This window comes from Pan paniscus, chromosome 1 (genome assembly GCF_029289425.2).
Source record: "Pan paniscus chromosome 1, NHGRI_mPanPan1-v2.0_pri, whole genome shotgun sequence".
Classification (NCBI taxonomy): domain Eukaryota; kingdom Metazoa; phylum Chordata; class Mammalia; order Primates; family Hominidae; genus Pan; species Pan paniscus.
This window is the reverse complement of record NC_073249.2, coordinates 11350505-11373461: the sequence shown is the minus strand read 5'-3', so window position 1 is coordinate 11373461 and position 22957 is coordinate 11350505. Positions and strand designations below refer to the sequence as shown.

Below are 22957 nucleotides of genomic sequence, written 5' to 3'. Positions count from 1 at the left end.
TCAGAACCTCAGTGAACTATAGTATTTCACCTATAAGGAAAGTGGACTGTCCTCAGTAATTATATATTCTAAATGCTTATCTTTAAACATGTTTATGTATTATATATTTTATGCAAATATATTTTAATTTAGTTGTAACTACATTTCCTAAACCATCTTGTATTTTCCCTATATTGTTTAATACAGAGTTCACTGAACAGAAATGTTTCCTAGATAACTCTGAATAATTCTTAATTTGGTATGCCATAATGGCTTCCATGGCTGCAGGTATAGTTCTATTACAGGTGGTTTAAAGGTTGAATGGGCGCTGCAATACCCCAGTGGGTTCCTGAAGAACGTGTTTAACTACAGTTGTGTAAACCAAGTAGTTGAGATTTTGCTTCCAGCTTTCACTGTGTCAGGGTTCACATGTTCTGTTGTCTCTGCACAGCTCCTCCCTTTTCCTGCATCTCTTTGCTATCTTTCTCGGCTCACCGATTTGCATGCACATGACCAGTCATGGCCACATCCGTCTAACAAAGGCCCCTTTTCCCCTAAGTGAGAGCTCAGCCTAGCTAACTCAGCCTCTGTGACCCAGATCCACCTTCCAAGGAGAACCAGTGAAACTGACCCAGTCTGGGTGTGGTGGACAGCCTTGTTCTAATAAGCTCTGGCAGTAAAGATGGGGTCCTGTGTGGGGAAATGACACGAACAGAGATGGGGTGTGTACCCAGAGGGGAATATCATTCTGAGGTGTTACATTTTGATGTAGCTTTATTATGGTAAATCCCCTGACATATCCACTTAAATTATATTGACATCTCCCACTTAATATTAAAACAAATGCTTAATGTCCACCATAACCTATTACTTTAAACCCACTTCTCTAGGCTTTTTTCCCAGCCCAATAAATTGTACCAGCTGTTCACTTAGTTGCTCAGGCTCCCAAATTCAGAAGGTATCATCTTTGAACCCTCTCTTTCCCACCTTAAATACAACCCAACGATAATTCTTCTCAGTTGTTCCAAATACATCGAGTCTGCCCAGTTCTTGCCATCTCCACAGGTACCATTAAGTCCAATCCACCACCATGAACCTCACCTCTGCCTGACATCTTGTACTAACTTTCTAACCGGTCCTCTTGCTTTCACTGTTGTTCCACTGCTATCAGTTTTCACATAGTAGCTGGAGTGGGCCTTCCAAATCATAATCCAGCTGCACCAAGCCCTCCTGAAATCCTCTGAGAGCTTCCCATCCCACCTAGAATAAAATAATAATTATACTAGAATATTATATTTATTATAATCAACATAGTAATTATATTAATAACGAACTTTCCCTCTTTCCCTGTATTAACTCATTTCATCTTCAAAGCACACTGAAGAGTTAAGGTCTTTTGTTATTCCCACTTCGTATGCAGATGAGCAGAGCGATGCTACAGAAAAGATTAAGTCATTTGTCCATATCCCACACTAGGAAATGGAAGGAGGCAGGCTTCATATCCAGGCAGTGAGGCCTCAGAGGTTGTAAACTGAACCACCACACTGTCAAAGACAAGACAACCTTTTATCAGAAGCCTACAAAACCCTGCCCCCTGCTCACATCCCCCTGCCACCCCCACACATCAGTCTCCCTTCTTCTCACTGTGTTTCCTCCTATTTCTCAAACACACCAACATCACTCCTAACTCAGGGCCTCTGCCCTTGTCGCTCCTCTCTTTGACACACTCTTTCCCCAAATATTTGTATGACTTGCTCCCCACTTGTGCATTCAGGCCTCTCTGTTCAAAGCTTACCTCCTGAGATAAACCTTCCCAGACCAACACCATCTAAAATAGCACCCCTATTCCCTAAGCTCCTAACCTGATGTAGTTTTCTTCTTAGCATTTAACATTTTCTGAAATTATGTTTTTCACTTGTGGGTATGCTTTTTTATTCTTTATCTCCTCCATGGTGGCAGAAATGTTCTCCCTCACTGTTAGGTCTGCAGCACCAAGAATGGTGCTTGAAACAGTAGGCTTGCGACCAATTGTTTGGGGTAAATGAATGAATGCTTTATTTAAATTGACTGCAGGTTTCAAGCCTGTTGATTCAGTGACCTTTTCATAATGTTTTTCACCCTCAGAACTATTTTGCTCGCAACTTTTACAACATGAGAATGTTAGCCTTATTTGTCGCATTTGCTATCAATTTCATCTTGCTCTTCTATAAGGTACGTACATCTCACTGTCTTAATTACTGGTATAAAACTCCAAATAGAAATGAATGTAAAGATTTCACGATGAACATATCTACTACTACTGCTAGTGAACATGTCTAAACCTATTATGAAATACTGGTGCCTAGGCACTGATATCACTGTTATCTAGGAAGGCAAGATAGATTTGTTCCTGAGAAGTGAGAAATGCCTCAGCTGAAGGGCATTTGATTTAGCAGAGGGCTCCCCACAGTATTCCCAGCCTAATTTAGCTGAATATCTTACTTGTGACTATGCCTGGGTGTGGCATACCATATTATATTACATTCTTTAGTAATTGAGAAGAGAGCTTAGCCATCTAATTTTTTAGCATGCATTGGAATCCTCAGAATTTTTGGTTGAATAAGAATGAATTTTAAAAGTATGTTCATTACTTGCCTTTGGTTTTTGAAAAGCTATCGTTTTTAGCCTTTGCTATTAGTCCTTTCATTATGCAGTGACTTCACATCCAACTATTTGCTGAAAAGGCTATATTTCTTTTGTCTTTTGGTTGCAATGATATCTTGGATGCAGCAAACTGACTCTACTTTAAATGCTTTGAATCAGGTCTCCACTTCTTCTGTGGTTGAAGGAAAGGAGCTCCCCACGAGAAGTTCAAGTGAAAATGCCAAAGTGACCAGCCTGGACAGCAGCTCCCATAGAATCATCGCAGTTCACTATGTACTAGAGGAGAGCAGCGGCTACATGGAGCCCACGTTGCGTATCTTAGCTATTCTGCACACGGTCATTTCTTTCTTCTGCATCATTGGATACTACTGCTTGAAAGTAAGATAGTAAGACACCAAGGTACCTGTGTGTGTGTGTGTCTGTGTGTGTGTGTGTGTGTGTGTTTTGCAGGCTGGACTTCTGGGGAAGCAGATTCTGAGCTGGAAATTTTGTGCACAAAGTTTCTGAGGGAATGCTCCATGAATCAACATGCATGGGGCAAATGGAGGAAGGATGGGACAGAGGGGAAAGGTGGGCTACTTTAGACACAGCAGGTGCCGTCTCCAAAGCTGGGATGCCCCTTCAGGGCTGTCCTGGCCTGGGGCATTGGAGCCTGGCCTTTTTATGTCTACATTGACTAGTCTGCCCTGGGAAGGGGCTATGGCCATGAGCTGTCTTAAAGTAGCTTTCTTTCATGTACTGATAATTATTCACATAGAGAATTTCGCCTATAACTTGGCCCTACAGAAGTGAGCTCACCCACCCACTATGTCTCATGGTAATGCGGTGATACTTGGTGTATTAAGACTTATAGAAATATATTGTGTCAATCCTAGAAGTCATTTTATAGTTTTATTATGAGGGAAGTATCTACTGCTATTCTTGGCAGAAATGCCTCATGATTTGTCACACTTCACCCAGAAAATAATGCAGATTTATCCCTAGAGGCCTGCCAAGGGAACAATATAATTTGGTGAATAGAACCCAAGATAATCTCTCTGAGTGCTCAGGGCTGCCCATTACCTGTCCAAACCTCTTTATCTTTTCCTAGCAAGCTGCTTTTTTACTGTAATGCCTTTATTTCACTTTCACTGTCCTCTGCCTCTGGTTGTAAATCTTGCAGAAGACGTGTGAAAAACCAGGGCTCAGAGTAAAAGACTAGAATGTAAAGAGTTATTCAGGAACTCCTTTCCTCCCGTTTATTCTGTTTTATGGGAGTGCATATTCTTGGCTATTTCCAGAATATCTGTGTCTATCTGCTATCTGTGCCTTGTGTAAAGTCTGTCCATGTAAAAAGAGAATCATTATGTTTTAGAGAATCATTATGTTCTGGAAATATTTTGACAAACTGACAGATTTTTGCTGATGTTGAAATTAAAATTTATCTCAAAATAGTATGTGGTGATGCTGAGCATGAAATTATTAAAGAGGTTTCTCAAATAAAACTGCACTTGAGTAGCATGCCTTTGGGAACATTGCTGCAATTGCTAAATTTTATTTCATTCATTCATGTTGAGAGATATATGTAAACAAAATGATTTTGCATAATCATCTTTTCATCTTTGAAGTTTAAAAATGATTTCATTAGTGTAATTATCTATAAGACCCTATGTGTTTAAAAACATATGCATATATGTAATATCTATTCTATCTTCTGTTTTTCCAAAACCTTCTAGATGCTTCTTCCTGCTTGAATATAGCTGATTCATTTTCATTCCATTTTTACCTTCCTAGAAGTACACAGGAAATATTTCTTTCCAAAAGCTGTTTTGTAAAGATAGTGACCACAAGATATGCCAGTAAATCTAAACTAATTTTAACATATTTATTTTTCCTGTGTAGGTCCCATTGGTTATTTTTAAGCGAGAAAAGGAAGTGGCACGGAAATTGGAATTTGATGGGCTTTATATTACAGAACAGCCTTCAGAAGATGATATTAAAGGCCAGTGGGATAGACTCGTAATCAACACACAGTGAGTAAATAATTATATGAGACTTTCTGCACTCAAAAATTTCAGACATGAAAATATTTGGTTGGAGTTCCTGCAGATTTGTCAAAAGTTTAGCAGAGGTGAATAATAGTTATATATTCAGCCAAGAAGAATCTAAAGACTCAGTGCTGTCCAACTCTTAATGGTGGATGTCCTCAATTTTTGCCCTCTGAGTTCTGAATTCCTTAATTAAAAATGGCTTAGAGTTCATTTCCAAAGCACTGATGGAACTTCACATCCATTACTCAGCGTTCAGGGATGTGTGTGGCAGGAAGTGCATGACCTGCAGGCAGGGTTATCTCATCCAAAAGCGGAGGAGGCAAAAATTATTCATTAACGAAAAAGTTGTAGCATTAAAGGAAAATACATTGAATTTTACACCTTGAATATATCTGAGTTATCAACTTTCAGTACCATCAAGCACCCTAGCATGAAACTAACTAAATATTAGGACACGGTGTAAAATGTAAGACAGAAAAACAAATGCTTTTTCTATCCAATAAACATTTAGCCCTGTGAGATCAAGACCCAAACTACTAGCTGCTGTTCTGAGTATAAATCCATCACAAAAGTATAATTTTTTCACTGTAAAAAGAATTAGTGCAATAGTTGTAATAATTTATATTTACTATTCGAGTGAAATCTTTTTAAAATTGTGATTAGTTTTGCTAATTAAAAACTCATTTGCTAATGGGTTCCGAGTTGTCAAATGGAGATTATGTATACATGATACATGTTTATCCTAAATGCTAAATGTATTGTTTAGCAATTCTACCATTAATACTAATTTCTAAGCAAGTCAGTCCCTTTAGGTAAACTCTCTATGTATTAGTGAAGACGCTAGAGTTGTGCTTTGCTGCTATGCTCGAAGTTTCTGTGAGGATAAGTGGTGGGAAGGAGATTTTTTCTTCATGGGAAAAACAATGACAGGTTTCTAGATACTTTAATTTTTAAAGGCAATTGATAAAAAGGTCTATGTACTGATATGTTATAAACAAATAAATATAACAATGCTACCTAATAAATATGCTCATATTCTTCTCCATTAAAGTATCAGCTTATAATCTTTTGTATATATTTACATGTTAATATTTAAAATAATATTCAAATACCTATGATGCAGGAAATTATGTGATGTTAGCCAAATTCATTGTAAGTTTACGTGGCAGGATATGTTTTCACATTATTTTAAGTATGCCATATATCCCAAATGATATGTTATTATTTGTCATTAAAAATAATACTATTTACTTCTATGCTTTTCTATATTTTAGGTCATTTCCCAACAACTACTGGGACAAATTTGTTAAAAGAAAGGTAATATTACTTGGAACCCTCTACATTTTTCTTAAAGCACAGTTTAGATTTTAATTTGATGTGATTCAGATGTAGAATAAGATGTTGAGGTATAATTTATCTGCCTATTAATGTCTCCATTTTTTCTTTTTAATTTTTGAGATGGAGTCTCACTCTGTCACCCAGGCTGGAGTGCAGTAGCGCGATCTCAGCTCACTGCAACCTCAGCTGCCCAGTTCAAGCAATTCTCCTGCCTCAGTCTCCCGAGTGGCTGGGATTCCAGGTGCCTGCCACCACACCCGGCAAATTTTTGTATTTTTAGTCGCGATGGGGTTTCGCCATGTTGGTCTGGCTGGTCTCTGACTCCTGACCTCAGGTGATCTGCCCGCCTTGACCTACCAAAGTGCTGGGATTAAAGGCATGAGCCACCACATCCGGCCAAATATGAATTTCAAGAATAGCACATAATGGCCGGGCGCGGTGGTTCACACCTGTATGTATCTACAGGTGTATGTGTGTGTCTATAGATATATATATATATATATCTATAGACACACACATATATGGATACACATATGTGTGTGTGTATATATACACATACACATATGGATACACATGTGTACACATATATGGATACACGTGTGCACACGTATGTGTGTACATATGTACGTGTGCATATGTGTACATATGTATGCATATGTATTTACATATAGAAATGTGTACATGTACATATATGTACATATATACACATATGTATATTTGTATATGTGCATATATACACGCGTATATTTGTATATGTGCATATATACACGCGTATATTTGTATATTGCATATATACACGCGTATATTTGTATATGTGCATATATACACGCGTATATTTATATATGTGCATATATACACGCGTATATTTGTATATGTGCATATATACACGCGTATATTTGTATATGTGCATATGTACACGCGTATATTTGTATATGTGCATATGTACACGCGTATATTTGTATATGTGCATATATACACATGTATATTTGTATATGTGCATATATTTTTTTTACTTTGTTAGAAGCAATGTGTTCGATTTTTATGTGGAGGAGGTACAAGTGTTTTGTTCCCTCATGACCTGGCATGTTGATTAGCACTGTGCTAGTGTATCTGAGCACACCCAAATTAGGCAAAAGCTCTGAAAGAATAATTTTAAAATGATTTTAAATAATTTGAACATTTTATTCCTATTATTTAATGGAATAAGGAAGAAGCTTCTAAATTATTAAAGCAAGAGTTTCATGCTTTAATGAAGAAAACTCTATCTGTAGTCAAATAAATAGATAAACCATAATGGCAGCTAATCCTGTTCCTGGCTTTCCTGCTATGGTACCTAATTTGTCCTGCAGGGAATGTGAGGACACAGTCCACAGAGAATCCCCCGGCTCAAATCAGCCCAGCCCATTTTTAGCACTGTGAGAATAATGCAAAACAAATGGTTTTAATTAACCTAAGTAGTTCATGTTCATAGGCTCTTTTGGTTTCTTTTAATTTACTTGATTGTATACATTCAGAAAAAGCCACTTTTTATACCTGTTAATCCCTTCTTTTCATCAATATATTTCCTTCTTCATTCACTTCAATCTTGTATTTTCACATTCTGTCTCCTTTTGTAATCTTTTCTCCTGTATAGTGGACTCCTTTTTTGCTACCAGTGATCTCTCCTCCTGCTGGTCTTTAATTGCTTTTCCTGTTCCCTCCATTTTCTTTTTTTGTTTTTGAGACAGAGTCTCACTCTGTTGCCCAGGCTGGAGTGCAATGGCATGATTTCAGCTCACTGCAATCTCCACCTCCTGGGTTCAAGTGATTCTCCTACCTCAGTCTCCCAAGTAACTGGGATTACAGGTGTCTACCACCATGCCTGGCTAATTTTTGTATATTTAGTAAAGACAAGGTCTCACCATGTTGGCCAAGCTGTCTCGAACTCCTGACCTCAAATGATCCACCCACCTCGGCCTCCCAAAGTGCTGGGAGTACAGGAGTGAGCCACCACTCCTGGCCTCCATTTTCATTACTGTGTGAGACTCAGGAGGTGTATGAACCAGAGGCCAAGAAGAGCTGTATCCCAGAGTTGGACATAACTGAGCTCACAGAGGAGCTGTGAGCACATCCAAGCCCTGCTCTAAAAACATGACAAACGGGCAAAGCCAGGCAAATGGGACAGAAGAGAAATAAGCAAGGAAGCTGAAGGGGATTGTTAAGAATTATTCTAATGATAGACATGGAATCTATATTAGATGATAATTAAAATGAGGATGGTGACAAGGTTGCAGGTCCTGGTGTTACTGAAGAATTGCTGGGGTCAGGATACTCAGGGGAGTGGGGTGGAAAGATGGGCATTGTAGCCAGAGAGTTGAAGGGTTGAAATCGAGACCATGGAAGGATGCCACCCCTGTGATGTGCCCCCTATTGGCATGCAGAGGTCTATGTAGAAGATCATTGGCTGGGGAGTCAGGCATGGCCTGGTTGCTTCCTGGACCCATCTCTTGCTGAGTTTAGCAAACTTAGGCACATTACATGAAGTTTTCTAAGGTACAGTTTCTTTATCTGCAGAATATCAATAACATGAAACCTACATATTGTGACAGTCACATGGAATGAAGCATAATTTTTGGCACAAAGTATTAATTTAGTAAAGGTCATTCTCATTCCATTTCCCTCCATTTCTTATGCTTTTATTTCAGCTCATCTTCTTCCTTGGTATGTCTCCCTCTCTTGAATGAGAGAGAAATCTTGTTCCTCAGATAGGTATTATGTAAAATGCTGTGAATTTGTTTAGACCTTAAGCAGTGTGATCACAGAAGGTGAGCCATATACTAGATTTTAAGTGATTGTTAGGGCAAATATACAGTAAGTATAAAAATAATTAGATGTTTTATACACACATATAGATGATGTTACTTAATGGTTGAAGCCAACAAAATGCTTTCTCTCATACCCCAAGGTTATGGATAAGTATGGAGAGTTCTACGGCCGAGACAGAATCAGTGAATTACTTGGCATGGACAAGGCAGCTCTGGACTTCAGTGATGCCAGAGAAAAGAAGAAGCCAAAGAAAGACAGCTCCTTATCAGCTGTGTAAGTGTTACTTCGGCTCTATCCTACAGACTTAGATTGAAAGGGGAAAACATTAATACATTTTTAAACTTGTGCATTGATTTCCTTTCCTTCAATGTCAGAAGAATAGATAGATGAGGAAAACAGAAAGTATTATAAAGTCTACTTTTACACTTCTTGGTATTTGGAACTCTGGAATTATTGGATTTTTTTCTATTATTTTTGGATTTTTTTCTATTAATTTTTGGAGGTGCCTTTTAATATTTATAAGAGAACAGAAAGACTATTTATGTTTTGACTTAATTTGCCTTTTCCGTCTTTAAATGATCCTTAAATCTAAGTAAAACACATGCAAAAACTCAATATATGGCTGTTTACTGGTAATTCCTGTTTGAAAAAATGTTAATTTTTCTTATGTTTTGGAAAAGGGAACTATGTAGCCCTTGTATTTAAAATGTTCAGAGGAACTCATATTACTTTACTATAATTATTGTATTGTTTTGAACAGCAAAGGCTTAGTGCATCAGAAATAATATACCATCATACCATTACTTGTAAAGTTTACTTCAAAATGAAACACTCTTTATATACTGCTTTCATGGAATAATATGTTTCTAACCAGTTGAGTTGAATGCACCTGAATTTAAATGTCACACACACACACACACATATATAGTGTGAGTGTACAGATATATACACACACCCATTTAGCAAATTTGATCAACTGAATCTCTGGAATAAAAGTAAAACATGCTTTTAAAAACGTAATTGCTTATTGTAGTCACTTAATGATTTTGGAAGAAACATAATACTTTCTCTTAACATGAGTAGGGATGTGATGGTTACTTTGAAAATATATTTCTGGTTCTGTGCAGCAGTGTTATTTTCTTAATCTGTTAGCTAGCATTAAAGATAGTTTAGCTGGCCTATCTCATTGGTCATATTGTTTTTATCTATCTGAAAACTTATTAGAGCTTCTTGGGTCTTTAAAATTAAGGTGAACTTGTTTTTGAACTTACTGAAAACAACTTGGATCAGCAAATATGAATTAAGTTCCAAAATATTACTTGAGTACTCTAGGAAAACAAATGTATATTTAAAGGTTGTGCCGCTGCCTGTAAAATGAAACACAGATGGGCAATCCTTAGGACCTGTGTTCCTTATGTTTGTTAGAATATCATGAAACAAGAACTAGGGTGTGAGGCTGAGCATCCCACAAACATTTTCAGATCCTTAATAAGCAATATAGAATTAAATAGTTTTACTGAGTTATGCATTTTCTGTGGTCATATTTGTGACTCTAAAAAAAAGTCTGAAAAAATAGAAGGGAAGTTTAGACTGTTTTTCTACTATGAAGAAATAGTTTTAAATTGGCATAGTTTTCTACCATTATACATAGTAACTGTTTGTAAGTTTGACCCCTAGCAAAGTACCAAGAAGTTCATATGGCATTTAACACCTTGACATATGGAGAATAAAATTAGAAGAATAAAGTTCTGGTAAATAATGTACAACTAGGAAAAAGATTTACATATAATGTCTCTTTACTAAAGCATTTAGGAAGGTCAGGTTTTAAAAGATTATCCGATTTCTATATGAACGCTATCTTAATGGGAACATTCAAATACAAAATGATTTATGTATTTATTTATCAAACACATAAGGCTTGGTATGTGCACCTTTAAATAAGTGGCCAGCTCCATTCCTGGGGGTGGAATAGCTGCAAGCAGTCTGGAAGGCTGCAGGTGTCTTCATTTGTGTCCTCACTGGGGAGGAAAGGAGCTCATGTCTCAAAACATCTCCAAAACTCACCTTCCCGGTTATAGTTTACCCTTGACTGGAGCTTTGGAGTCCCCCCGCCCCCCAACCAGGAAGGCCGTGTTCTGATTGGCTTAGCTCAGCCATGGCCCTCCCCCAGAGGTGGGGTCAGCCTCACCGAAACAGCATGGCTACCACCTACGGGTGAGAAATGAGTGCTGAGAAATGAGTGCTGTGTGATAGTGATGGTATACTCTCACACTAATGTATGCTAGAGATGGAAAATAACTCATAAGAATAACTTTTAAAATAAAATAAGAAACCACCATAGGAAATTCATACATCCTGATATAAACCATTATTCTGTTTTAGATTGCTTTAATGTAAAATAATTATGCTCCCATGCAAACTACTACATTTTTTCCCCCAACTCTTCCTTTTTTCATTTAAGAAAAAAAATTCTTATATTGAAACCTGTTGTAAATATTTGTGGCACTTTTTTTTAAAGGCTCCTGTGATAATAAAATTAATTATAGTTCAAAGATAACTTTATTTAAGGAAAAAAAATTGTTTTTAATCCTGGAGTAAGTTAAATGAGCCTTAACCCTTAGTGAAAAAAATCTCCTAAAAAGTCACCTTCGATTTGCAACTACTTAGCATTTATAATTTAAGATTCGCTTAATTAAAAGAAATGATTAAAGAAGTCAATAAAGACTAAAACATTAAGTCTAGAGAAACCCTTTAGAAAATAATATTGCCATTATATTGCATTATTTCATATCAATTACTTAGAGCTGGAATATTGGAAAGGCTGGCAAAGTTATAATTTCTAGCCTATAAATCAGTGGCAAGTTCTGAAAAAATGAAAATTAACACATATATTTTAATATACCTGTTTGTAATCTGCAAAGATCACAAATATTTACTTTAGTATTTATCCATTCAACATATATGTATTTAGACATTCAGTGTGTGAGCTGGGGAGTTCACAGACAAGTGAGAGAGGCATATAACCACCTACATGCATATACCAGCACCCACAACTGTAAGACAATGTGGAAAATAATAATAAAAGGAATTGTCTACAAAATGCTATGAGAACTGAGGGGAAGGGCTAAATTCCTGCCTGGATGTAAAAGGAAACAGAGAAGGTGAATTTTCTGGAAACGAAGTAAAAACAATTTAAAAGCTCTTTCATTTATAAAATAAGGTAGTTGTAAAATAAATGTGTATATTTATGCTAGCTTTTATTATTTGAATCAAAAGTTATTCTGTTGGAATGCAATTGCAAATGCATATGAAAGTTAGTGAGGAAATGTTTGAGGTGTACATATGTTGGCCAATTTAGTAGTTTCAAGGAATAAATGTTATATGTAGCTGGGCACAATGGTGCATGCATGTAATCCCAGCACTTCGGGAGGCCAAAGCGGACAGATCCCCTGAGATCAGGAGTTCAAGACCAGCCTGGCCGACATGATGAAACCCCATCTCTACAAAAAAAAAAAAAAAAAAAAAAAATTCGCCGGGAGCGGTAACACATGCCTGTAATCCCAGCTACTCGGGAGGCTGAGGCATGAGAATCGCTTGAACCTGGGAGGCAGAGATTGCAGTAAGCCAAGATTGCACCATTGCATTCTAGTCTGGGTGAATGAGTGCAACTCTGTCTCAAAAAAAAAAAAAAATGTTAATACTGAATGTAGGAAAGGGAAAGGTGAAAAAGAAAGGACTATTTTTAAATAACATAAGACGAAGGTGATGGTGTTTTGTTTTCCAAGATCCTCTAAGAACACATCATGAAACTCTAGGATACAGTGTCAGAGTTGGCTCTCAGCTCCTCCCTCGGCATCTGGGATAGAACTAGTTTCCCGAGAAGGTGTCCAAGTCTTGTCCCATTGAACGTGAAGGCTGTCAGGCTCTCGCAAGCCTATGAAACTTTGGTTAATGTGCATAACTACACGTTGTTTTTTTTTTTTTTGTCATTGCAGACTGAACTCCATTGATGTGAAGTATCAGATGTGGAAACTAGGAGTCGTTTTCACTGACAATGTAAGCCTACTTCATTATCACAAAAGAAAATGCACTCTGATTAGATAAGTCTGTGGGAGTTCTGCAGATGGAAGGCTGGTTATTTAGAAAATGTTTCAAATACCATTTCATTTCATACAGACCAGATCTGGAGAGAGACCCACAGAATGATATGATTAATGAGCCCATCTCTCATTCCATTTCTTTCAATAGCTGAAATATTAAAATGAAAATATATGAAAAACTGAGATGCAGATTTGTGAGTACGTTCATTAAGGTTTTAATTGGACAATGGCATACTTCAGTTTTATAGATGTTAAAAAGAAACTCCTAAATAATTTTAAAAGAACATTAATTGTGCTAAATTTAGGTTTTCCCCAAATTAAGTACATTAACTTATGGAGTTTTATTTTATTTTATTTTTATTCTCCTTTTACCAAAGAGCCTTTGGAGACTAAATATAGGGCCCTAATATATATCCAAATAAAATAGAAAAAAATTACCTATTACTAAAAACCACCAGGTGTCTCAAGATTTCACTCTTTAATTTCAGCACTGACTTATATAGTTCAATTAGTTCCATTCTCCTATTTAGAAGCCTTTGATAGCCCCCAAATTCTCCTGCCTCTATCCTTACCCCTTCCCTCATCCAACCAGGGGCCCAGAACTCTCGGTGTCTTAGGAACATTCTCTAAGAGTTCAAAATCAGGTCTTCCAAGTATCTTTCAGAACCATAAACTATTAATACACTATCTTACAACTAATTTCTCATCCAAATGGGAGCAACTCCGCTGAATAACAAGAGGGCAACCTCAACTTTGGCCCTAGTTGGCATTTTCCACTGAAGTGGCCAGTCCATCTTAAGTTCTGCCTGCTAAGCTCAATCTTCCATGCCACAGTATTTGCATAGCCCACTTTTGCCCAGATGCAGCTTCTGCCCAGATGCAGCTTATCCATAATATTCATCTTGCTTTGTAGTTTTTTTGTCCTCTTGATAACTTGGGCATAGATAGATCCAGGACGGAGTCTTTCCTCAGACAGCGTTCTGCTACCTTAGTAGGCTTTTATCCACCTGCAGTTTCATGGCTTCTGTTTGGCCAATCACCTCTCAACATGCATTCATTCTTCACTATTACTGTGTCTCTCTGAAACATAGCCATGGTTACCAGACGAAATTCAGAATTCCTAGTTAAATGTAAATTTTAGATAAGCAGAAAATAATATTTAGCATAAGTATGTCCCAAATTACTTCATGGGATATACCTAAACTAAAAATCATTTATTCTTTCTCTCTCATTCAAATTTTACTGTGCAGCAAGCACATGTGTAGACCACACATGCACCTTTGGCCCAGCTTGTCACTTAGGTCGTTACTCATCTTATGCCCATAAATTTTCCGTTTCCTCAGTCTTTGCATTTTTCTCTTTTTTTTGAGACAGAGTCTTGCACTGTCGCCCAGGCTGGAGTGCAGTGGCACGCTGTCCGCTCACTGCAAGCTCCGCCTCCTGGGTTCACACCATTCTGCCTCAGCCTCCTGAGTAGCTGGGCCTACAGGCGCCCGCCACCATGCCCGGCTAATTTTTTGTACTTTTAGTAGGTAGAGACGGGGTTTCACCATGTTAGCCAGGATGGTCTCGATCTCCCGACCTCGTGAACCGACCGCCTTGGCCTCCCAAAGTACTGGGATTACAAGCGTGAGCCACCGCGCCCAGTCTTGCATTTCTTAATGCCTCATTAGATCAGCTCCATCTGAATGTCCCATGGCAAATTTTCATCTTCCTTCTCCTCTGCTCCTCCCCACCAAAACCAGTCTTCGGTCTACAATTTTCTCTTTTAGTATTTTTGTTCTTCTTACTACCTAAGCTTAAATTATTCATATGGACTCCTCCTCTTCTTTCTCCCTCCAATGCATGTATTTGATTATTTGCTGAATCTTGGTCCTGTTTGTGTCCTCTGTAATTCTCCCTTCTATCTTTACCACTTTTGCTGCTTTTTTGGATCTGGTAACCTCACCCTGGGGTTTGTCCAGTAGTCTTCTAATTTAATGGCTGTGCCACTTACAATGTTTTTAGACAATAGCTTAACTAGAGCAAGCTCACTTCCTCATATATAAATTGGGGCTAAACGTGCCTATTCATCAGAGATCTTGCTAAAATAAAAAAGAGACCATGTGTGCAAATATATTGAACATTGACCAGCACTTAGTAGGTGCTAAAGAAATTTTCCTAAAATGCCATTTTTCACAAACCGTTATCCTTCTCATGGTACTGCAGTGGCACTCAAGTTCCTGTGGGGTACACAAATGTCCTTTAACTTGCCCTCAAGCCTCTCCAACACTGCCACACTTTTCCAACTTGGTCTTGCAAAAAGGAACCCACCACTCAAACCAAATTTTCCTTCCCAAGCAAACTCTGTTTAGTCTTACCTCAGTGTGCTTTTTAAAAATGCTGTTTTCCACATGAAAAAATGCTCATCATCACTGGCCATCAGAGAAATGCAAATCAAAACCACTATGAGATATCATCTCACACCAGTTAGAATGGCAATCATTAAAAAGTCAGGAAACAACAGGTGCTGGAGAGGATGTGGAGAAATAGGAACACTTTTACACTGTTGGTGGGACTGTAAACTAGTTCAACCATTGTGGAAGTCAGTGTGGCGATTCCTCAGGGATCTAGAACTAGAAATACCATTTGACCCAGCCATCCCATTACTGGGTATATACCCAAATGACTATAAATCATGCTGCTATAAAGACACATGCACACGTATGTTTATTGCGGCATTATTCACAATAGCAAAGACTTGGAACCAACCCAAATGTCCAACAATGATAGACTGGATTAAGAAAATGTGGCACATATACACCATGGAATACTATGCAGCCATAAAAAATGATGAGTTCATATCCTTTGTAGGGACATGGATGAAATTGGAAACCATCATTCTCAGTAAACTATCGCAAGAACAAAAAACCAAACACCGCATATTCTCACTCATAGGTGGGAATTGAACAATGAGATCACATGGACACAGGAAGGGGAATATCACACTCTGGGGACTGTGGTGGGGAGTGGGGAGGGGGGAGGGATAGCACTGGGAGATATACCTAATGCTAGATGACGAGTTAGTGGGTGCAGCGCACCAGCATGGCACATGTATACATATGTAACTAACCTGCACAATGTGCACATGTACCCTAAAACTTAAAGTATAATTAAAAAAAAAAAAAAGAAACACTTTCTGGAAAAAAATAAATAAATAAAAATGCTGTTTTCTTTTCTGCCACTTGACCTCTAGCTTCAGTTCCACATGGTCCTTGAAATCCCTTTACTAGCTCAGCCCCCTCTTTTTATTCTCTGTGAAAGATTAAGATATCTTACAGTCAAAATGAAGGTGTCCGCCGTTTCCCCAAATGGGTAGTTTCTGACTCCACTAGCAAAACATTCCTTATGGAGCAGAGACTGTAGTCCCATAAGTAAGAGCAGCCACCGTATTTTTATTCTGCATTAGTCCTGGCCCTCCCCCGAAAGTGTATTCATTTTCCAGCCTATGTGAATAATCAACATTGATTATAACCCAGGAGACTTCTACAACAGTACCAATAGTATTATTAGGTGTATTACAGCTTTCAGTGACATCACATGGTATTTGGGTTTCTCCTAGACTTACTGTGGCTCACGTAAAGTGAGATGCTTGGTTAATAAAACACTTCATATAATTTCATAACTAGTAGGTCTCAGCAAACACTGATTTAGTGAGTGAATAAATGAAAAGCAAAGAAGGGAAGAAAAGGAGGCAGAGAAAGCGACTGGTTCTTTTGTTGGCTGTAGAGCAAGGGTTCTTCTCTACTGGGGAACAGTTTTCTCTGCTAATGATGTTTGGCAATATCTGGAGACATTTTTGGTTGTCATGACTTGGGGGAGAGGTGGGGTCGGTGCTATTGGCATCTAGTTGATGCTGCATCTAGTTGATGCTGCATCTAGTTGATGCTGCATCTAGTTGATGCTGCATCTAGTTGATGCTGCATCTAGTTGATGCTGCTTGCCATCCAGTTGATGCTGCTTGCCATCCTACCATGCACAGAACAGCACCCATAATAAAGGATTATCTGAACCAAAATATCAATAGCGCTGGGTTGAGAAAGCCTGCTGCAGAGTAGGAAGTCAATAAATGTTTCTCTGTCGGAGGATAAATAACAACGACAATTCCTAAAACACTTTAAAACTGTTTTAAAGGAGAACAAATTAAGTAAAAATAAAATACTTAATTTTCAGAACAAATTAAGTAAAAATAAAACACACAAAGAACAAACTGATACAGCTAACTAGAATTGTGAAAATGTATAGTGAGCCAGGCGCAGTGGCTCACGCCTGTAATCCCAGCACTTTGGGAGGCCGAGGCGGGTGGATCACGAGGTTAGGAGATCAAGACCATCCTGGTTAACACGGTGAAACCCCGTCTCTACTAAAAATACAAAAAAATTAGCCGGGCGTGGTGGCGGACGCTTGTAGTCCCAGCTACTCGGGAGGCTGAGGCAGGAGAATGGCATGAACCTGGGAGGCAGAGCTTGCAGTGAGCTGAGATTGTGCCACTGCACTTCAGCCTGGGCGGCAGAGCTAGACTCTGTCTCAAAAAAAAAAAAAAAAAAAAAAAAAAAAAAAAAAAAAAAAAAAGTATAGTGTACGAAGATGAAGTAAATGGAGTAATTATAACAGAGTGAAATCAGAGTTGCTTTTTAATTTTATTTTTTTAATTGACATATTCATGGGGTACCTAGTGATATTTTGATAAATACAATGTAATCAGATCAGGGTAATTAGTATATGCATTATCTTTAACATTTATCACTTCTTTGTGTTGGGAACATTTAATATCCTCCTTCTAGCTATTTGAAACTATATATTATTGTGACCTGCCGTCATCCTACAGCGGTATAGAACCCCAGAACTTATTTTTTCTATCTAGCTATAACTTTGTATCTTTAAACAAATCTCTCCCTATTCCTACCTCTCCTTTTTCTCCCCAGTCTCTAGTGTCCTCTCTCCTACTTTTTACTTCCATGAGATTAACTTTTTAAGATTCCACATGAGAGTGAGAACATGTAGAGTTTAGCTTTCTGTTCCTGGCTTATTTTGCTTAACCCATAACAATAGTCATGCATTCTGTTTTCTGACATGTTCTTTCCCCACGTTTTGTCTTAATAGTCCTTCCTCTACCTAGCCTGGTATATGACTATGTCTGTTCTTGGACACTATAACAACTTTTTTTTTGCCGCTCACCTTCTCGACATTGCTATGGGATTCAAGACATTAAGAACCATCTTGTCCTCAGTAACTCACAATGGCAAACAGGTAAACAGTTTATCTTTTTCCCCCTTGCAGAAAATAAAAAAGCAACAAATAAAGCAAAGAAAAATAAAACTACCCCTCAAATGACAATGTACAGTTTCAAAGATTTTTTTGAAGGGAGGGTCTGCACCTGTTCTAAACTGCAGGATTAGTAGTTTGAGGGTCTCCTAGGCCTATACTCAAGCCTTGGCTTGACTTTGGATAAATTAATTGAAAATAATAAAAGTACATACCTTACCAGATTTTTGTGAAAATGAAATAAAAACAAATGTATATGCCTTAACACAGCCCCTGGCACATATCAAGCACTCAGGAACTTAGTTATTATTTTGTTCCTAGTATAGTATTTGCTCCACTTGCTATTATGGAGAACCAAAATAGGTTACAGAATCCTGACCCACTCATTGTATTAGTTGTAAAATATGAGATGCTGCATTTTAATGTAGTATTTTTAAACTGGATATTCATGTACTCTTTACTTTTAAATTGAGCAAAAAGGATAATGTTTCATATTTGACAAGGTCATGCTGACTCGGAAGAAAACTGGTCTAGGTCCAGAAAATGCACTTACGTTCTAATGGAACCTGTTTTTAATGTTAAAACTTTCCATTATCATGAAGCATATTGCAGAAGTATGCATTGATTCATTCATTTGCTATTTTTCAAGTGTCCACTGGGTGGTAACATATTCTGTGTTAGTTATTTGGATTAACAGAATCCTTCATTTCCAGAGTCTTGTAGCCCAGCACATTTTAAAATAATTGCCTCTCTAAAAGCTTTGAACCGGGTCCACAGTTAGGTCCACATTATCATTAGTTTTCTAAATTTCAGCATGATTCTTACATATGTCACTTTAGGTTCTGAGTATGACTATGGTGTGCATGGCAAGTCATGGGTCTAGTGACAAAAGAGTCTATTTATCTGTCAGTTAATAAGATGTGTTTGAGCTCCCAGTATATGTAGTAAAGAACTGGAGATGCCAAATGTATGTGTGTTTCTACATAAAAGGTCCGGCACTACTTTCAGTTTCTGAGCTTTGTGGGGTTTCTTTTTGAAGTATCAAATTTTCTTTGTTTGTTTGTTTTTAAGACAGAGTCTTGCTCTGTCACCCAGGCTGGAGTGCAGTGGCGCGATCTCGGCTCACTGCAACCTCCGCCTCCTAGGTTCAAGTGATTCTCCTGCCTCAGCCTCCTGCATAGCTGGGATTATAGGCGCGTGCCACCATGCCCGGCTAATTTTTGTATTTTTAGTAGAGATGGGGTTTCACCATGTTGGCCAGGCTGGTCTTGAACTTCTGACCTCAGGTGATCTGCCTGCCTCGGCCTCCCAAAGTGCTGGGATTACAGGCATGAGCCACCCCACCTGGCCTCAAATTTTCATTTGTAGAAATATGTAGAGCTTTATAGTCCTAACAGGTGAAACATGCAGAAATTCACAGTAGCCTTGTACTTCATTTATAGAAATGAATGAAACCCTCTGTTAAGGTAACATGTTTTCTCCAGATAATTATAAAGTGATTTTGTAAAGACTTAATCAGCATAAGCAGTTGCAGTCAAGACCATAAAGATGTGCTGTAATCAGAGAAAGTACACATAAAGATAAAGCATGTTAGTGTGGTCAAATTTCTGTGATGAAACCAGAAATACATTTTCACCAACTTGGTGAAAAGCCACATTTTTAGCATATACATATTCTATCAAAAATACTCTACAATTCTATCATATACTTATAGCTATCCAAAAATTAAAGTATAATTTGGAATTAAAAACAGATTACATAGAGCTGAAAGACCTTTCAAACAGAGACATTTAATTATAGATTGAGAAAAAAAGCCTTCAAAATAGTGTTGGTCACTAGCTGTGGTGTTTTTCACTTTGGTCATTGTTTACAAAGCAAGATTTCTCAGTTTTAAAAAATATTTATATTATACATTATTACTAGTTGTGTGTCCCCAGATTTCAGGGGCAATACAAATTTCTATTTAGTTTAGGATATGATTGAAAATTTAAAAATAATTTATAGTCATAACAAAAACAAAATGCATTTTATTAGGAATGTAATTTATAGAAAATAGCCCTCATAAAATGAAGAAAGGGCCAGGCACGGTGGCTCACGCCTGTAATCCCAGCACTTTGAGAGGCCGAGGCGGGCAGATCGCCTGAGGTCGGGAGTTCGAGACCAGCCTGACGAACATGGAGAAACCCCATCTCTACTAAAAATACAAAATTAGCTGGGTGTGGTGGCGCATGCCTATAATCCCCACTACTCGGGAGGCTGAGGCAGGAGAATCGCTTGAACCTGGGAGGCAGAGGTTGCAGTGAGCCATGATTGTGCCACTGCACTCCAGCCTGGCGACAGAAACTCTGTCTCAAAAAAAAAAAAAACAAAATAATAAAATAAAATAAAGTCTGACAACTTGATAAAGAGAATATGAAAATAAATGTCTGCACGAGGGGGCTAAGAAAGGTGAGAAATAAGTTATGGATCCCATTAGCTTCTAGTAAACACGGCTGTGTTCTCACTAGAGCACTCGCCACCCACGTAGATGTCACGTGTCAATTGTATGTCCTACATTTCTAATACCTGGTCCTTGTCACATTGTTTTCCAGCTCGTATTAACCGTTGGCTTATTAGCTGTTGTTGTATACCTATACACTGTGGTGGCATTCAATTTTTTCCGAAAATTCTACAATAAAAGTGAAGATGGTGATACACCAGATATGAAATGTGATGATATGCTAACAGTAAGTTCATAACCTTTGATCTCACATAAACAAAAATGTCTCCTGCTTCTGCAGTCTAAGTAATTGTGTATTTATTCTCTAACAGTACAAAATAGAAAATAGTCTAAACAAATAAAAAGTTGCATGGCTGTTTAAAGAGTCAGCAGTTTTCAATTTTAGCAGAACATAAAGGAGCATTTCTGTCAATTTTCCATATGTGCTGCACAGCCTAATAATTAGAATTGCTGAGTAATGTACTTAGAACTCGAAGGAGTAATGTCATCACTTAAGCCTGTTGTTCACATATCCCAGGACAACAGGTAAAACTATTTCCCAGAGAACATTTGGAAGCCTTAGTTTTTTGTTCACCTTAATGACTTTAACTGAAATTACTAAATTTCAAAAATATATCTCTTCCTAGAACTACTGGTTTTTGCTTTTATATTGAGTATCTTGGCTTAAATGTCTTTTTTGGTCTTGGTTTTCAAAAATCAACACTGTTAAAGCTTTCATATTGCTTTATATCACTGTTCTACAACCTGTCTCTCTAATATTGGCAGCTGAGAGGTAATCATACATGAGATCTTAGATCAGGAAGGGGAACATGAGACAAAATATATATCACTAGCTGGAAAGAGATGTATCCTTCAGTAAGCTCCTCACGAAAATACCTACATCATTTGTGTTGGGGATGTAGGTATAGAGGCTGATATAATGATACATAAATTACTCTAGAAAAAATAGCCCAAAAGATTGATGAGAATGACCTGTATTACAAAGACTAACAATTAAGATAATTTTATACTAAAGAATGACAACTCAGTGGGACAGAGTAGTTCAGAAACAGATGCAAATACTCATGGAAATTAAAAGATGATAAAGATCTTTTGAAGTAATGAAATGAAAAATAATTTAATAAATGACATTAGTACCATGGACAAGCTGTTTGGGGGGAAATGATAATAATGGATGCCAACCTTGCTTTTTAAATAAAAATAAATTCTGAATTGAGCATATTTTAATGCAATAAGAAGGAATAATCACAAGACAGAATTTGATGCCTTAAATAATAGTAATACTCATTTTTACATGGAGAAGGGTCTGAGTATGACGTAAAACTCAGGATCTATGAAAGCATAAACATTATTTGAAAAAGGAGCAACTATAAATAAAGTCATAAAGGCAAATGGTAAACTGGGAAAGATATATTTAACACCATAACAAAGGGTCATTTTCCTTAATCTACCAAGTCCTTATCACATCAATAAGAAATAAGCCAATAGAAAAACAAGTAAGTCACATGACCAGACAATTCACGGTAAAATTAATTCAGTGGGCTTGCAAATTTGAAAAGATGCTCAGCCTCTGTCAAAGTGAAAGACATGCAAATTAAAACAATGAAAAAAACACTTTTTACCTATCAGGTTTGCAAAGTATTCACGTTTGTTAAAACCCACAGTTGGTGAATTGATGGGAAAAATCAGCATTTTCATGACTCTGGTTCGGAATTTGAATTGACAACAATTTTAGAGAAGTTTTGTGATACCTATCAAATTTTTAAGTATATATATCCTTTGACCTATTAATTCCACTGCTAGTAATTTACCTAAAGGTTTACTCACAAACAAGCCTCTGTATGTTCAAGAACATTAGCTGCCCTCACAAGCTAGGAATAATCTAAATGATCATTAGTAGTGTCCTGATTAAGTCAGTTATGATAAATCCATAACAAGTATGCATCTGTTTGAAAATGAGAGAAATTCATGTATACAGTTATGGAGAGATATATAAATTACATTTTAATTAAATTACATTTAATTTAAAAAATCAAGATCTTGGATCAGTATGATAGGATCCTAATTGTGTGAAATTATGTATGCACAATAATTCATATTTTTGATATGCTGGAATATGCATAACATTTTTCTGGAGGGATTTATTCATAGGACACTGTGAACAAGCATTCCTACAGGGGTAGGACCATAGATCACAGGGGAAAGAAACTTGTTTGCTTTTCATTTTATAGACTTTACTCCTGTCTGAATTATTGATA

General features: G+C 37.4%; 1 protein-coding gene across 4 annotated transcripts in view; it reads left to right on the top strand.

The window, feature by feature from the left end:
- RYR2 (ryanodine receptor 2) overlaps window positions 1-22957 on the top strand; it is a 788503-nt gene that overhangs the window by 742597 nt on the left and 22949 nt on the right. For all 4 annotated transcript variants that reach the window (XM_034949586.3, XM_055098600.2, XM_055098645.2 and 1 more), the window contains 8 exons: window positions 2104-2190; window positions 2782-3000; window positions 4504-4634; window positions 5927-5969; window positions 8935-9068; window positions 12791-12851; window positions 18038-18184; window positions 20791-20925. In XM_034949586.3, the coding sequence (XP_034805477.1) occupies window positions 2104-2190; window positions 2782-3000; window positions 4504-4634; window positions 5927-5969; window positions 8935-9068; window positions 12791-12851; window positions 18038-18184; window positions 20791-20925 (957 nt within the window). The remainder of the gene's footprint in view (window positions 1-2103; window positions 2191-2781; window positions 3001-4503; window positions 4635-5926; window positions 5970-8934; window positions 9069-12790; window positions 12852-18037; window positions 18185-20790; window positions 20926-22957) is intronic.